Here is an 18,705-nt window from a genome sequence, read left to right as displayed (position 1 = left end):
ATAGATAACTACTTTTACAGTATTAGTGATAATGATAGAACCCACTGAATTACTGTGATACATATACAATGGTACCATTGTTTAGTATTGTAGAGATACATGTACAGTGGTACCATTGTTTAGTATTGTAGAGATACATGTACAGTGGTACCATTGTTTAGTATTGTAGAGATACATGTACAATGGTACCATTGTTTAGTATTGTAGTAACAAAAGCAGGCAATAATTTAGAATACAAACTGTGAATTAACTGATGATAAATCATTCAAGAGATAAATTCTTGTGGTATTTTATGAAATATGTGGGTGCAGTTTTAAAAGACCATTCAACTGAGATTCAAGTTCCAGAAAGTATATCATTATCTCCGTTTGTTATTTTATTAACATAAAAAACTTGCACTCTAACAAAATTGTTTGGCAAAGGGAATTTCACATAGTCTGTAAAACTTTTCCTGGGTATTTGGAATTTTTCAACATATCTTTTGGTACTGTGGGTATTTCTCCCAACCTTTTAATTGATGGATATTTTGTATTGTCACTGTTTGTAATGCTTGTTTGGAGTGATTTTGAAATAACACTGCTTCTCTCTTCCTCTTGCACGCCCACTTCTAGAAAGCACTGAAGGAAAAAGAGGAACACATCGAACAGCTGCTGAAGGAACGTGACCTAGAGAGGGCCGAAGTCGCCCGGGCAGCAGCACAAGTCGACGAGGTGGTCTTCCTCAGCAGTTTTTACTTCTCCTTAAATGCTAATTAATTCGGAGCCGGAGATAGGGATATCAAATAAGAAATGGGTTTTCTTTTAAGTGAATAGGGGCTAAGTTGTTTGTTGGTTGTTTTTTTTTTCATCTTCTTTTTGGTGTCAATGATTAAATAAGCTTTTGTAAAGAAAAAAACCCACCATTTTCCAATTGATTTCTTTTTGGTCCATGTTTTTTTCAAAATTTGCCAATCCAAAATGCAGTTGTAAAAAAAAAAAGAACAGGACAAAACTTCATTATGGCCATACTTTGGTCAGTTCCAGTCTTAATGTTGGTATTTTGCATTACTTGATGGAAGACAATTTCCTCATTATAAACAGGTATTTACTGCATTATCGAAATTCACATCAAGGTTTACTTATATTGCCTGAGAAAGGAAGAATTTTCCTTACATAATGATTTTGGGATGACAGGGGAGGTAATTGAACTAAGCAATGTTATCAATTAGGAAATTAAGTTAAGAAATATGGTTTGAAATTGATGGCAGGAGTTAGTTGGACTAGTTGTTTTCCTTCTTTCATCAAAATGGTAAGAGAGATTACAAATCTTTTTTGGACAGGCTGAAGGACAGTTGGCCAACATGAGGAGTGAACAGGACCGGTTCCGTGAGGATACTGAAGACGTCCTGGTGAGACTGAGGATGAAAGTAGAGGAGCTAGAGAAGGAAAGGGGGGAACTCAACTGTAGACTGGAGGATGAACGCAGGTGAGCTGTTTGTCAGTGTTAACCAACGTGTATTTTCCTATGTTATACGACTTTGCAGTCAAACTTTTCTACTAACAGTCTGTTTATAGTGACCTCAATAGGGGCCGTCAGAATTGTGTAGTACAGTAGTTATTTGTACTTTGGGAATAAGTATTGCTTGCAACAGATTTTCTTTTGCTATGCATGTAATTAATGGTAAGAAGATGTGATTGTGCAGTATTACACAGTCTGTAGTTAAGTTTATTATTTGTTTCCTTAAACAGAAAGGTTGAGGATCTTCAATTCCAAATAGAGGAGGAGGCTATATCCAAGGACGATTTAGAGGTCAGTTTGTGAAACATATTTTATAAACACAATGTTCTCAGAGTTGTTCCTTTATCAAGCACAGCATCTGTAGAGTGTTGTCTAGTGTCTGTCCATCTATGTTAGTGGAATGACACTGTCACAATAATGCATCTTCTGATAATGTGCTCCTTGGAACACTCCAGTTCATTTAAACAATAAAATGCTTTCTTTGTTGTTTCATAAGGTGATGTAGGTAGCTAGCACTGTAGAAAAAATGCATAACCCACTTGTACAGGTTATGCAAATTTTTTCTGCAATGATTGCTACCTTCATCACCCTATGAAACAACAAAGAAAGACATTTTATTGTTTATATTTATATTTTTATGTATTATTTAAAAATATAAACTAGAATTAAGATCTAAAATATCATATGGTTGACCCATTTATTACGTTGAATGGAACAGCCAATGCACCCTTTGACCTTGATGACACTCCATATTTGATAATGATTTTGCAGACAGGTGGTAATAGAAAACCGGATCGAAGTTGTTTTCAACAAACATGTATTTACTGCATGATGAAAGCAATGTCAATTTCGAAAGAAATATAAGAGAAAAGATTCAGTGAATGTAAATATTTTTCAATCAAAAGAAACAGCTCTTGTCATCGTATCATGAAAATGTGATGTTTTCTTTTTCAGTCCCGAACAGAAGTTGATGAAGAAAAATTACGGAGTACTGAAAAAGAGCTGAAGAAAGAGAAGGACAGGGCTGACAAAAATGAACAGGAATTTTTCACATTAAAAGTATGTCCACTCAAAAAATCCTCATCTCGAGAACCATGGGGTAAAAAAGACCAACCTCATGGGATTACGTTTTTATATCGCAGACACAATTTTGTCTCTAGAAATGTTGGGAGAATATAATTATAATTCTTAAATCTAGCCATTGGGACCAGTGTTAGGAACATTGAGGGGGGAAAATGTCCCTAAGAATGAAAATACGGTCAAAATATGTAAGCATTCATGTAGTAAAGAAAAAACGCTGCTCATACCATGCTCTTCAGGGCAAAGTTTTTGGCAACAATAACAGCATACAATAAGAAATATAGGAAAAGATAGAAATATTCTCAAAAGCAATTTAATTGATATTCAAGCATCTGTACTTTGTGAAATTAGACTTCCAAATATTTAATATGAAAACCTTTTCAAATCTGTCCAATTGCAGCTAAGTTTGTCAAATTAAAATTGTCAAATGTTGGATCTTTGCTTGCAATAAGGTAATTATGAGGGTTCCAAAATCAGTTTATCATACAATATTTACACTTGCAACTGTTTTCTCCTACATAACACTGTTACGAGCAATACGTATTTATTTCTGGATAAATCTACTACGGGGTCAACAGAGGTCACGGCTGTGCGTATGAACATTTGTTAAAAGTAGGTAATAGGTACTACTTTTACTAAGGCAATACACATCTAGCAATCGCTCTCACTTACTACAGAAATCTTTCAATAGATGAAATCAACACCACAAAATGTATTTACGGTTTTATTTGTATTCCAAGCAGTGGACTTTCATCATTAATTGATAAAAGCATAACTGTAAACAATGTCTTTAGTTACTAGCCTACTAGGCCTAATGTATGTCTAAAATTTCGTCTTCTACAACTTCACCTTGGTCATCGGTGATGCGGAATTGTACCTACTGCTAGACGATGACATTAGGCTTTAGCAAAAAGGTCGTTCACAGGATGTATGGCCGATAAGTCGTCAAAGTGCATTAAGACCTACACACCACACTGCTTCCGTGCCACAGCAGCCATAGTGCTTGATGTCGGTTTCCAAGTTTATGTCGGGACATCGAAGCGAGGCATCGTTAAAAACCTATTACAAAAAATTATCGAGTCAAAAGAAGCGTTCAGTGAGCTCATGTTTATCAACAATTACATATCCAAATCCAAACCGTCCCTTACCTTCGTGCAGTTCCACATTCTCTGCGATGTTCAGTTCTTTCCGGAGATTCATCTGAGCTGCGTCCTCTGTCGAGCTGTCCTGTCTATAAATAATTTGCCTACACCTGACGACTGCCGCCCTGTTCTTCATGTTCCTCCATCTCAGTCTTCTGTTAACTCCGTAATATCCACAGAATATCTTTCAAAGTCGGTCTTCAACATCTTCACTTTTCAAAAGTCAAAGCGCATCACAACTCTAAGTGTAACACTGCACATCCCTGTTTAAATCATAATTCCCCCACCCCCTAAAATTAGACACATGGAAGAGTTTTCCATTATATACTCCCGAGTTAATGTATAAGTATATGTTGATATACTTGCTTTCTAGCGTCTTAATAATTAAGACAGTTTTTCATTTTATAGAACTTTGTTTTGTGTTGTCGTCATTTTGAACATCTATGATGCTTCGTTGTGGACGTCAACAATTTGAAATGTATGGAAACGTGTTGTTAACACAATTCAGCAATGTTACCGACCAAAAATGTAAATATAAGTAATAAGGTATCATTTTAAAATATTTATCGGGATATAAATACGGGTTGGTACATGATCAAATTTTCCATAAAGCCCGAAGGGCTTTATGGAATTTGATCACGTGACCAACCCGTATTTATATCCCGATAAATATTTTTAAATGATACCTTATTTCTTAATTAAAGTTCAATGAAGGGTGTTGATTATTCTTTGTGCAAAATTCTGTATGCAGCTTTAATCTTTGTGGCAGGTTTTAGATGTCCCTAGGTGGACATATCTACTGTTCAATTAATTGAAAATAAAAACCATGAGTTTAAAATGAAGTGGAAAGATTCAGAAGATTTGAAAGTAACTTGGAGCAAATTCAAAGCTCTGTACAGCCTCTGTAGAATGTTGAATACAAGAAGCTTTGCAGTATTCTTATGTGTGAGACTGTTATGAAAAGTTTCTTTTGTATTCCTAGTACATGTGAATATTTAAGATGAAATAATTTTTATTTAGGCAATGTTAAAAGACCAGACAGATCGTTTAACAACTACAGAGGAAATGAACATGTCGTACCTGGACCAGATGGAGGAACTCACCCATAAACTTTCACAGGCGGAATCCAAAGTCAAGAGTTTTGAATCATCTCGTTTAGAGGAAGGAGCTAAGGTGGTGAATCTAGTGCTTTGCTGTTAATTTAGATGTGGCATTATTTGAACATTGTAGGATTATTTTTTTGACATCTAAAGTGCTAGTAACATGAAATGGTGTGCATCTGAATACGGAAGTTCCGAGTTCCCCAAGAGTTATTTCCCTTTGTCGAACTCTTCCGTAAATTATGACGTAAAATATGATGACAGTGGGTACATTTGCTAATTACTATCGTTGTATTATTTCTTGAAAGATGATATCCAGAGTTTCTGAGACCATCTTATATCGGAAAAGGCAACTTAAGTGAGTTTATGAGTATTGGATAACAAAATGGCTCAAACAAATATTGTTAATTGCCATCTTTCTTTGATAAAAGCGTCACTCATGTAGAAGAGAAAACAAATAATGATTCAATAGCCAATTTGATGATCTTATTCAAACAAATTATGCTTGATATGGCCAGAATATGAATACCAGTGATTGATATAAACAAAAGTTACGCTTTTATTACATTAATCGTACGTAATGCCAGTCTACGATATAATGTATACATTGTGTACCCACCATACATCATAAAATGCGAAAGAGTTCGACAAAGGGAAATAACTTTTGGGTAACTCGGAACTTGCGTATTGAATAATGTGTGTTAGTGCATAATGATTATTTATGTGAATAATGTTTCATGTCATTTTGCACAATAGAAGTCAAAATACAAAGAAATTCAATGAAATGCTTTAATATTTTGAGATTTAGCACTTGCACTGTATTTGTACATATACAGTGTGTGAAATTGACAGAACAGTCGTCTCGACCTACTTGTCGATATCGGTTTTATAACATGAAGAGCTCAGTCTGTTTGTTAAAGTCCCACTTTTCTCTGAAGAGAGATGGAAACAAGAATTCTCTCAATGACAGAGATTGTGATGTAGTTTAATGGTGAACATACAGTGGAATGTAAATATCCCTGACTTTAGGATGAAATGGTTTATTTTTTGTTTTAGGGATATTTCTTGTGTGTGATTCTGTGAATAATTAGAAGTTTTAATGAGAAGTATACAGATTTTCAAAATCTTTTGAATTTTTATATAAACATGTATACATACACATTAGTATCTATCATGCTGTAGATTCCTTGATTTACACAATAATTTTAAAAGTTGCCAAAATTACCGTTCAGTGTTAATTTGTGAAAATGTAAAATCATAAGTGCTACTCAGAAGGATTTAAATCAATATGATAGCAAAGAATTTTATTTTCTTAGAGAGACCTTGCAAATTTGTACAAAAATTAAATGCTTGAGAATATTAAGGAATATGGATTTAAATCTGTATAATAGCAAGAGTTTTGATTTTTGAGAGAGGCCTTGCAAATAAATACAAAAATTAAATACTTGTGCATGTTAAGGAATCTGCATTTTCTACTGCTGCTTTTATACTGCAAATGTTTGCCAATGTTCTGAAAATAATCATAGATATGATTTGTTTCAGCAGATTTTATATATTTGATTGCGCATTAAAAAGCATTTTTATTTCATTGGCTTTAAATATTCTATCTATTGTAATGCTGGTAAAGGATTTTGAAATTCAGTCCTTTGGTAATCTCTGAGCTCAGTGCACAAGATTTCTGACTGTTATGAAACTCTTGAATTGAATGCCTGATGTTTGTCTCTTTCTCCTCTGTTCTCTTATTTTCGCTCTTAAACATGCACACTTTCAGGCCAGTCAAGTAAGCATTGAGTTGGTGGAAAAATCCAACAGACTTGTGGAACTGGAAGATGTTCTCTCTACTCGTGATAAAGAAATCAAAGAACTTCACTCTAAACTGCATGAAGTGGTATGTATGCTGCCGGTGCATGGCTGCAGCATGACTATTGCATTATTCATCCCCCCATTCTATTCAGTGTATGAAATTCATGCATTTGTTTCATGTGCATTTTTCAAAGCTTTATAGCTAATTTCTAATGATTAATAATCATATGATAACAAGTGTTTGAAAGTGCTTAGAGAAATGGAAACTTGTCGTTTTGTTTGTTTGAAAATTAAAGCTCACAGTCATTAATGATATGTATCAGTATAGATAGATCAGTTTGATTTTACATAACATAGAATAGCTGCTAGACATTAGGAAAGCTTTTTGTCACCTCCATTTCATAGTGATGCATTCATATTAAATGTAATTTTAAACTCATTTTTAAAAAAAAAAAGATTTCAAGTGCATCTAATTTGATTTGATTTATACTCTATTTTACTCAATAATTGAATCTGATTGGGCAGCAGGCAGAAGCCTATACATCATGCATCAGTCTCTCGTTGTTTACTCTGAATCATTAGTAGTAAATTTTTGCATTGATATATGAATGCTCTGGGATAATTAAACAGCAGTTTTTCTTTCTTTCACCAGACATACAACCATTTTGCACAAATTTCTCTCAGATCAGGATTGTGAATTGATCTTTTTTCTGTAGAAAATTGGTCTTTGTCGGCTGGAACTGTTGTTTGGTTGCGGTGAATTATAAAATTTAAATAATCTTGTAAGTGAAGGACAGACTACGTCACTATTTTGCTGTATATATATAGTTGCACGAGCTTGGCTTGGCTTTTTCCCTCTGACTTGCATGCAGATTTCGAAGAATGGCACTGACCTACTTTTATTTAAACAGAATACAGAATGTCTTGTAGTTGCTGGGTAAACGGTGATGAAAAATAGTTTTTAGGGGTTAAGAATTTTAAGCTGTGATTTTAGCGGACAATGTGACCTGCTGTTTTCGTGTTCTAGATGTTTTAGCTGCGAGTAGATCTTCAAGCATACTTTAGGTTATACACAGTAGATTTTTACCACACACTGCTAGATGTGTAGACTTGTTGAGTGAAGAATGTGTTTGCCCACATTTTGTTTCATTTTAAAGGTGCTATATCTCGAAGCTCAGGTAAAGTTAGCTAGGATGGATCTCCATTTTGTTTCTTGCTGAATTCTACCTTTTTGATCTTGTAGACAAAATAAAATTCAAAATTGCATGTTTTTTTCCAATCCAGCCACGACAAATATTTTTATAAGATTTCGTGTGAAATTTGAAAAAGGCATGTTTATTTGTCCTTTGTGCATAATTCCTTTGAGTGACAGATTGAAGTGAATTTGTAAAAATGGTACTAGCAGTGTAAATTTGAAAGTCTGTTGTTTGTATTGCTGTGAAGATTTGGAAGCTTTCCCAAGAAATCACTAACCTCTCACAATTATTTGTAAACAAGAAATGGCACTTAACACTCTGCCCTCCTATTACTACTGCCTTGAATGGACAATTTCTGTACCTTCCAACCCTTACAATAATGATTACCCCGTCACTTACTGACATCATAGCTTTTAGAATCGTAGTTACAGAACGTATTTCCAATTCACTTAGATTAGTAAAGGGATGTTGAAATGTTTGTCATATAAAAAAAGCATGACCTTCAACTTGTACTTTTGATATCAAATTGTATTGTATAGTGCTTTGATGCATATTGCTTCAGTTCATTCTGTAAAGGTAATATCTAGAATGAAAATATTCATGCAAAACCACAATATTTAAAGTCTCCCAAATGTTTTTGCGCAGTTCTTTTTATTTTTTTTCTCCTTCTTTCTTGCAACTAAACTTGTTTTGGGCAGATCTTGAAAATGGCTTGGTGCAAGTTCACAATATTTTATGGTATAGTAGGCCTATGTTCGTAGATGATCTTACAAATTTTTGCAATATTTGGGAGGGAAAGTATATTTTTTGTGTATTTAAAGGGGGTGAGGTTTCAAATTCTTACTATAGAAGTCTTTGGAAAAATCGTAAATCACATTTTTTAATGCCTCAAACTTTAACATTGTTGTTGATGAAATTTGGTATATGGGGGTAACATGTACCTGAGGATGGCAAATAAAAATGAACTTGAAATTTTCGAAGTGTCTAAAATTTTAAAAATGGCCACCCAGTATGCATCAATTTTCAATGTTGGTATGATGGAGAAATTGAAGATTGCGAATAAAATGATGCACTGAAGATTTTCATAATGGTTGCCGAAAATGCATTGATTTTTCACTGTTGTCCGATCTCAACAAAATTTGGTATGTAGAGGAATTTGAGGATGGTTGATAAATTGGTGAACTCGCCATTTGAATTGATTTTGAGCATTTTGCATGAGAATTGTAAATCTAAAAACAATGTGCTTTTTTTTTGTTCGCAGAAAGTTCTCGTAAAACAATTTTCTATTTTGGGTTAGGTTTCAATTGGTGTTTGTTTGGGAGACTTTCATAACAGCATCCTGTCATAATTATTACTTGTTCCCAAATAAGATTATATTCCCTTTCCTATATTATATGGTATGTGTATGATGTGATTATTTTACTTTTACAATTATGGACGGTATTATTGAAATGTTAGGAATTATGATGATGCTGTTTAATTTGGTTTTCAAACTTTTTTTTTTTTTTTTGAATATGTGTCTGTTTTTATTATCCTGTCATACACAAACTTGTTCACAAATATGAGCAGATTAACAATAATTTCAGAGCATGATTATATTGATGATGCTTTTGGCTGGAGAATGATTTAATTTTCATTCCTTGCATTAAATAACACCACAACACATACTTCCATTTCTAAAATTGCAATCAGTAATTATATTTTGTAGTGTAACAAATGGCCTGCGTGTATGAAACTGCTAAATTTCATTAATTATAGATGTATTCTGTCCTTCCAAATGAAAGTGTTGTGGGGTGTTTTGTACGCTCTGAAACTTTGAAATACAAATGGGATGTTGTGTTTTGTTTCAGTGTGATGAATTAAGTGCCAATGAAGTGAAGAAACAAAATATGCAAGAAACTATAAATGGTAGGTAGCGTGTTGTCATGAACACCTTTGTTTGGCCTGTTTATCTGTACACAACTTTAACCAGTTCATAAGCTTTTGACCCATAGAGTATAGAAATATACTTGTTTATTCTGGCCCACATGTCATAGTCAGATTTGCCATAATGGGACGAGGCTGTAAAAAAGAGCTTAGTGTGTGTTCTGTGAGTTTTAGACATTTATATTGTAGGTTAGATAAAAATATCAGTACATGTAATTTTATGGAAGTACCACATATTGGGTAATTTTGGCACATTGAAAATTTTCAACTGCTTTTTTGGTGATTGATTAATTTCCATTCAAAAATTTGCAAAACAATACAGTACCAATATCTCAAATGCTTTTATTTTAAAGAAAAATTTACCAAATATTTCTGATGCCAAAATTAACTGATATGCTGTAATTAATATTGAAAAAATTATAAACTATACTTTCTAAGGTCAAACTGGACATAGTAAGATATTGTCCACTCATATCTTGAGAATGCTTTGCTTGAAAGGCATCAAACTGGGTACACTACTTTAGGAGCAGATGACCCCTATTGCTTATGAGATCAAAGGTCATACTGGATACAGTGAGATATTTGCTCAATATCTTTTTGCTTACCCCCCCCCAAGAAGTAGCTGTTCCATATTGAGTTTTAGGACATAAAGTCGAAGGTCAATAGGGGGGGGCATATGTGTTTCTATAACTTTTGATCTGTCTGAAATGTCAGACAAGGAGTAAGAGGCCCTTGGGGAAATTGAGGAAGTTTTCAAGTTTTCTACTTCATGACTTTTTCAGACTTAACTACACAATTGTGTGGGAGAGATGAAGCTTCCAACCAGCTTAGTGCTGAATTACAGAACATGAAATCCCAGCTGAGTGGTACGCACATGTAATTCTTAATTATTGCTGTAATTTATAAAGTGGCTTGACAGTGTAATATTATACATTTATTGATTGCTAGTGAGGGAGATGTGAAGATCTATTCACCCAAGAAAAATCATATCCCTGAGGGCATCGCCTGAGAGGAATAGGATTTTTCTTGGATGAACAGATCTTCATATCTCCCTCACTATCATGAGAAACAAAGCAAGACTTCAAAAATGCATTTTAAATTGGAGTTTGCTCATTTATACTTTGTATGTAGTTTATTAACGGTAACACGTTATTAGAAGGTACAAGCAAAGAAATACAGTGATACGATAACCATTTCTTTTATTTCCTTTCTCCTTGGATGCTGATTGCTTACATGGTTTCTGTATCAACCAAAATCTGGTGATTTAACTGTGTATCAGAAAAACATGTATTATAGGGTTACTTTACAGTGTAATATTATAGGGTTATTGAAATTATATAGGTGAATAATGGCACGAGTTGCTCTTAAAATGCACGAGCTTGCGAGTGCATTTTGACAGCCAACGAGTGCCAATATTCACCAATATAAGTTCAGTAACCCTTTTATTATATAGCTAAAGTATTTAGTTGTTAAATAATATCCCTTTTCACTCAAAATACTCCAAAATAGACAAAAATTCATCAATATTGGCATCTAAGGTGAAAGTGTGCAATATCTTAGCTGTTCAATATTAAACCCGTCATTCATGCATGAAGCAAACTGATTTTGTGAATGGGAACATCATAATTTATGTACAGTAAAACATTTTGTTTAAGTAAATATTAAATACCTGCTCTGTTAGATTCGGAGGACTGTCGTCTGCCATTTTGGCTTGTTTACGTCGTTACGGTAAGGTCAATATTGAACGCTCATACTCGGAATGTTTCGGGCGCACACAATTTATGCCATGCAAAGCTATACTATCAAATGTTTTTAAGTCGAAAGTAAAAATTTGCCTCTATAGCACTCGACAGGGAAATAACCAGAAGTATTTGATATAGAAATAGTCCACAGACATTGACAGTATGTTTGAAGATATTTCTATCCTTGTGTGACAAGTTTTGGTGGAGATTTAATATGGTTGCTCTGTGTAGCTAGCTTAAGGCAAGATTCAGAGGAAACCATAGAGTTAAGGGTTGCAATACTTCCCTCTGGTGAGATGTCAAACCCAATTGATTTGTAAAGTTTGGATAGAAAAATCTTTAAAATCCTTATAGGCAAGATTCAGAGCAACTAAAGCACTGAGGGTTATCAAACACTTAATTCTATTGGTGAGAGATTTTCAAGGTCATAAGGTCATTTTTAAAGTTCTACTGGGCATCATTGATGGCAAACTACTGCATTGAGGGGCATCAAAATTGCGATCTTAATTCTGATGATAAGAGGACAAACCCTAAATCCTATCAATTTTTAAAGTTGGGGTCAATTGTTGAGAAATCTGAGTATTCTTGTGGGTACCAGATACTTCTAAAGACATGACGAAGAGGAGGGTGCTTATTGATTTCAAGGTTAGGTTGCAGGCCAAGGTCATAATCAGTAATCAATTCTAATATACTGGACTCTATAAAAGGAATACCATATTTCAATCTCATACTTGCTAGAGAGTATGGGTGGGTAGGAAAAGATGCCAACTATTGATATTTTGGAGTCAAAGTCCTAGTAATCAAATATTGCATTCACTTTAGAATATAATGTTTGAAAATTGTAGACATTTAATGTTATGATGGCATGGTGTGAAGGAATAGTCGACCTTATACCACCCTTGTTAGAGGAGCTTTATATTATTTATATATTTACTGGTGTTTTCTCTCTCCAGAATTGCAAAGAAAACTTGATTCTAGTGAAGAACTTAACAATCAAATCACTGAAGAAAAAACGACCTTGGTATGTAGTGAGTGTTGTTGTGATGTCATGGGGCTCTGTTCACAGTGTTGGTCATCCTTAGACCAGGGCATTTTACTCATGAGAATATCTAGGTTACAACTACAGACATAGGCCAATTCATGAATGGTTTAGATCTATTGGGGAAGCTCCTCCGTCCATGTATATTCACAAAATCACAAAACCTTATTTCTTGTGACGTTTCCTCATGTTCATTACTACAGTATCAATCATTCTAAACTTAAATTCTTCTTGCGTATGAATTGACAACCTTTACTTTACTCATTACAATAGCATTTTGAATTTCAAATAATGAATATGTAGTTACCCTTTATGTTAAAACTATAAGTTTCAAGAAATATCCAGATACCCATTTTGATAAATTTCAATGAATATCCAGTGTACCTATCATGATAAACTATAGTTTTTAATGAATATCCAGTTTCCCATTTTGATAACATTGCAAGTTTTAATGCTTTTACCCATTATGATAGCACCATTAAGTTTTAATGAATATTCAGTTGCTCAATTTGATAGCAGTGACTGTGAGTTTCAATGAGGTGAATCAAAAGAAAGAAACATCAGATTGAAAGCTAGGATAATTTTTATTGAAATTGCAAGGTATGTGCGACATTATTGTTTTCTGAAGCATGATTTGACCTTTTGTTTGTCAGTCCTATGACTGGTGCACGCTGTTCACCATAAGAGGTGGAAGCAGCGTAATGAAGGTTTATGAAACTAAGTCTTCCATAATGATTAGAAAAATCCCAAGTTTCTGTTTAAAATATGTACTATTTTATAGCATTGTTGTAGCACAGTTAAACGATTTACGAATCACTCTGAGTAAGAAATCAATAGCTGAATGATTTAAATTGGTAAAACTGAAATGATATTTCTCCTTAATATTTGTCTCCGTCATGATAAAACCCATGCTTGAAAGAAATAAAAATGCAAAATTTGATACGGATTTGATAGATTTAGGCATGTTTACACATCTGTCGACAACAGTTCTCACACTTTCCATGACCATCCACAATTTCATTCTGAGCTTTTCATCGTTGTGCTGATGAATACCCAACAATAACATCACATGTTAATCGAAAGAAGGCAGCTTTTGCTGAAATCAGTGACGATATTCAATTATATATATCTATACACATACAACTAGAACATTTAGAAAAGATAGAGACTGAACAGAGTCCCATGTATCATTTGTTTTTCCTCCCCATATCATGTAGACATCAATGTTACATATATATCCTTTCCTTGGCTTTTGTAAGAGTGAATCGGTGTGTCGTTGTGAGATGATGGCTTCAGTGTGGTGAATGAGTGCTGTAAATGTTTATTAGTTTTGTTGTATCATTTCTTTTGTATATCCATGAATATTTATTTTCTACATTGAGAGGTTTTCATAAACACAGTGGGTATGCTGTATAGGTGTTGTATATGCTAGTCATTTTCACAAAGCTGGCTAAACACGAGCTGCTAGCAAATTGACTCAACCTCATGGAAGACATCTTTCGCCCTCATTTTGTATGGAATTCATTTCTGTTTTCATTTCATTTATGTTTTTTTAAATTATTTTTTTGGTTCCAATTCATGTGCCTACTGGGTTTGCAGAAGTTACAGCTTGTAGATTGTATTCATCTGTGCTACCCTTCCAATTCCATTCCTTTTGGTGTAGTCATTAACTAGTTTAGATGATGGCGGTGGTTTTTAGGCTAAAATTATGATATTCAAAACCATAATAATAATGAATAATTGTAAAAAATAATTGAATATTTAACACTGTATTATGAAGTGTTTGCACATTAATATTTTGATGTCCAACACTGCATCTTATACATATTCATATTTCTACACATGTATCATTTTATTATAGAATGCACTGTAAATACACTTATAATTATCATAATCATGAAGGGACATTAGTAGATTAGAGTCGGTAGGCACATGAACTTGAGAACATTTTAAGATTTAGTATAATTTGATAAAATGGTTAAAAGTTGGTTTGATTTTTCTTTCTTTATTGCTTCCCCTTACTTATCAGGAGCACCAAATGAGTGAAATGATGAAAAACTCAGGAGATAGCTCAAAGAGGCTATCTATGCTCAACGATCAAGTTCAGGAGAAAAATAGGTCAGTCTTTATTTAATGCTTATTTAGTTGGATGGCTTCACTAGACTTTGCTTGTTCATACATATATGATATGGCTGCACACTGTCCTCTTTCACTAACTTTAACAGATATCTCTCTCTTATGAAAAAAAGAAAGGTTTGTTGCTTAATCCTGGAGTTTTTCCTACAAACCTTTACCTTGCCTTAGAATACTAAAAAGAATTTCTAAAATTCAGATGCCATGCCTAACACAGTGTGGAAAGTAAAGCATGGATTATCAGGGGGAAATATTATGCATTTGATATTTTAGTCAAGATGTGTTTAGAATTTAAATATTTAATTTTGTTTTATTATAATTAATTTATTTGTTCTTATCAATATTATTTGAAGATATTTTAAATTTGTTGTAATAATGTGAAGTAATTGATAGAAGATTTCTCTATGACTGTCATATCACAGTTCTTTTCCACACCTTCATACAGCTTAAAAAAATCTGCCTTTTGGTGAAACTTCAGAGACACATTTTTTCTTTTACAATTGCCTTTCTCTGCTGATGACTTGTGGGTGAAATTGTGTTGTGGGTAATATATAGCTTTACTTATGCCTAAGAGGTTTCTAAATAGTAGTCAAATTTATATGATTTTAGGTCATTTTCCAAATTATATACTGGTACGTGTATTAATGATGTAAAATAATTATATACTGGTACATGTATTAATGATGTAAAATAGATACAGTATCAGCATCTTGCATATAATTATTTGATTATGCATGGAGACGAGAAATAATACCAATATACAAAGCAGAGATGTTCAAAACAGTTAGACCTACAGACGAGTGTTTGAAACTCGCTGTAAAACTAGCTCAACACGCAGGGCTGCCTGTAAAATTGTCAGCCCTGCCAAAGACCCTCTAATCCTGGAAAATAACTGCCATTTTTAAAATTACTTTTATTACTATCTTTGAATGAAAGTGAGTAAGTGACTGGGACTCAGTTTTCATAACTTTGATCTAGATCTTGTATAATTTTATAAAATTGACAATGATAAAGTCTGTTCTTTGGCTTGTTACAGCTCCGTTACCAGTACTATGAATAGATAGGATACATTTAAATTTTATGTAGCAGAAATTTTGACATGTCCATTTGGGAAATTTGTTCACCCATGGCAAAATTTATGCATCTCGAGCGATTAGGCTCACATTATTTCAAACATTGCTATAGATAATGCGTATAGGTCAAGTGAAAAGTACAATATTATCAGTGCTAATGTCCGTGAAAATGTTTCAAGTTATGCTGTATTTGCACACACATTTATTGATTTAGAAACATCTGAACAACTGTCTTTCATCATTAACTTATTGTAGATAGCCAGTACATGATTAAAGTCTGAGCATCTTTTTATGTGTTTAAGGTTTTTGGAGGGACTAGCAAAAATTCAGTTTGTCCTCTAAAACTTACGGGAGTTCAGGACCCAATGTCCCACAGAACCTCGTTCATTTTGAACATCTCTGACAATGTATCTCATAACACAATCAAAAACATTGTGAGGATTCATACAGTGCAAGTTTACATACACATGGAAAGAAAACAATGAAAATGAAATGAAGACAGTTTTTAGTCTTTGTAAATTTTTTATGATTTTTTAAATGTGTGATGTCACTTTTCAGAAAAATTCAGGATCTACAAGCCGCCTTGTCAAATTCTACTCAACAATTGGGAAAACTTAATGATGAAATTGAAAATCTCAAAGGGGAGACAATCAGGGAAAGGGAAAACATTATTATTAAATATGAAGAATCTGCTAAAACCCAGAATAATCAAATTGAGGAATTAGTAAGTGAAAGTTTTTCAACAGTTGCAATATATTTGTATTGGTTTGGAGACTTACTTAGGGACATGAAAAATAATACATAATGAAATTCATGTAGCAACTTGAAAATTAAATGGTTTGATTTATCATTGCCAAATTAGTGTCAAAAAAGTCATAAAGACATGATTTTGAATTCTAGATAAATAGTATAGAAGTGACAGAAATGATGGATTATATATTTTTTTTTTTTTTCCATAAACAGCAAAAGGAATTATCAAAAGCAAAGACAAAGATGCAGAAGATGACAGAAGACCACAAAAAAGACAATGAAGATGCACTCTCACGAAAAATCAAGGAGATAGAGGAACTTAAAAAACAACTGCAGGACAGCATAGAAGAACAGGAGAGACAGTCTGTACAGACACAGGCCCACAAACAGGTGCTAGAGAGGATCACCATGGAGAAAGAAGCTTTACAGGTGAGGGATGCTGGCAGATTAGAAATGTTAGGACCAGACTAGCTTAAGGTGGTGTGAAGGTTAACTCAGGAGAAACTAGGTCAAAATGAGGCTAGCTTAGGGTGGTGTAGAAGTTAACTCAGAAGAAACTAGGTCAAAATGAGGCTATGTTAAGGTGGTGTGATGGTTAACTCAGGAGAAACTAGGTCAAAATGAAGCTAGCTTAAGGTGGGAGGGAGGTTAGCTCGAAAGAAAGTAGGTCAAAATTGGGCTAGCTTAGGGTAGGGCGGAGGTTAACTCAGAAGAAACTAGGTCAAAATGAGACTAGCTTAAGGTGGTGTGGAGGTTAATGCAGGAGAAATTAGGTCAAAATGAGGCTATGTTGAGATGGTGTGGAGGTTAACTCAGAAGAAACTAGGTCAAAATGAGGCTAGCTTAAGGTGGTGTAGAGGTTAATGAAGGAGAAATTAGGTCAAAATGAGGCTATGTTGAGATGGTGTGGAGGTTAACTCAGAAGAAACTAGGTCAAAATGAGGTTGATGTGGAGGTTAACTCAGAAGAAACTAGGTCAAAATAAGGCTATGTTAAGGTGGTGTGATGGTTAACTCAGAAGAAACTTGGTCAAAATGAGGCTAGCCTAAGGTGGAAGGGAGGTTAACTTGAAAGAAACTAGGTCAAAATTGGGCTAGCTTAGGGTGGGGTGGAGGTTAACTCAGAAGAAACTAGGTCAAAATGAGACTAGCTTAAGGTGGTGTGGAGGTTAATGCAGGAGAAATTAGGTCAAAATGAGGCTATGTTGAGATGGTGTGGAGGTTAACTCAGAAGAAACTAGGTCAAAATGAGGCTAGCTTAAGGTGGTGTAGAGGTTAATGAAGGAGAAATTAGGTCAAAATGAGGCTATGTTGAGATGGTGTGGAGGTTAACTCAGAAGAAACTAGGTCAAAATGAGGTTGATGTGGAGGTTAACTCAGAAGAAACTAGGTCAAAATAAGGCTATGTTAAGGTGGTGTGATGGTTAACTCAGAAGAAACTTGGTCAAAATGAGGCTAGCCTAAGGTGGAAGGGAGGTTAACTTGAAAGAAACTAGGTCAAAATTGGGCTAGCTTAGGGTGGGGTGGAGGTTAACTCAGAAGAAACTAGGTAAAAATGAGGCTAGCTTAATGTGGTATGGAAGAAAACTCAGGAGAAACTAGGTAAAAATGAGGCTAGATTAAGGTGGTGTGGAGGCTTAACTCGGGAGAAACTAGGTCAAAATGAGGCTATGTTAAGGTGGTGTGGAGATTGACTCAGGAGAAACTAGGTCAAAATGAGGCTAACTCAAGCTGGTGTGGAGGTTAACTCAGGAGAAACTAGGTCACACATGTCTGATGAAGAATCGATTTGCATTGGTAGGTCAGAGTCAGGGTCAGGCTTGATTAGAGTGTCGTGTAAAGGAACACTTGTATCAGGAATTTCTTTATTAGCCATTTCATGCAAGGTCACCTCAGTTATTGATTGGCTGGTTTGTCACAAAAGCTAGTTTATGGCAAGCATTTTTATCATGCTATTTGGAACATCAACATTCATTGTCAACTAGTGTGTTTACTGCATTTTATTACAAGTAACTTGAAAGATTTTTCTTGGGTACAAAGAAGTTTGATATTTACATGTATAGATAAAATATAAATCAAGCATTAAGATTTCCTACATCAACACCAATTAATGCAGCATTTTCATGATCATTACAGTTTTCATGATCACAGTTTTGCATTGCAATTTCAGTCAGTGTAAAGCATTTTGTCTGCATTGCAAATGTTTTCATTTCAGAAATACTAAT

The 18,705-nt window shown here is 34.2% G+C and overlaps 1 protein-coding gene across 50 annotated transcripts in view; it reads left to right on the top strand.

Moving 5' to 3' along the window:
* The window catches only part of LOC125659504 (CAP-Gly domain-containing linker protein 1-like), a 68,698-nt gene that overhangs the window by 24,975 nt on the left and 25,018 nt on the right, over positions 1–18,705 (top strand). For 25 of the 50 annotated variants that reach the window (XM_056145929.1, XM_056145923.1, XM_056145967.1 and 22 more), the window contains 12 exons: positions 612–710; positions 1,319–1,464; positions 1,728–1,788; positions 2,452–2,556; positions 4,740–4,892; positions 6,591–6,707; positions 9,669–9,726; positions 10,527–10,610; positions 12,440–12,507; positions 14,555–14,643; positions 16,290–16,455; positions 16,695–16,910. In XM_056145929.1, coding sequence (XP_056001904.1) covers positions 612–710; positions 1,319–1,464; positions 1,728–1,788; positions 2,452–2,556; positions 4,740–4,892; positions 6,591–6,707; positions 9,669–9,726; positions 10,527–10,610; positions 12,440–12,507; positions 14,555–14,643; positions 16,290–16,455; positions 16,695–16,910 — 1,362 coding nt within the window. Of the gene's footprint in view, positions 1–611; positions 711–1,318; positions 1,465–1,727; positions 1,789–2,451; positions 2,557–4,739; positions 4,893–6,590; positions 6,708–7,779; positions 7,801–9,668; positions 9,727–10,526; positions 10,611–12,439; positions 12,508–14,554; positions 14,644–16,289; positions 16,456–16,694; positions 16,911–18,705 lie in introns of all 50 variants that reach the window. The other 25 variants (XM_056145982.1, XM_056145991.1, XM_056145987.1 and 22 more) reach the window with 5 other exon arrangements.

The sequence above is a fragment of the Ostrea edulis genome, chromosome 1 (assembly GCF_947568905.1).
Source record: "Ostrea edulis chromosome 1, xbOstEdul1.1, whole genome shotgun sequence".
In the NCBI taxonomy this organism is placed as follows: Eukaryota; Metazoa; Mollusca; class Bivalvia; order Ostreida; family Ostreidae; genus Ostrea; species Ostrea edulis.
Note: the sequence above shows the minus strand (reverse complement) of the source record. Positions and strands in the feature narration are given on the sequence as shown.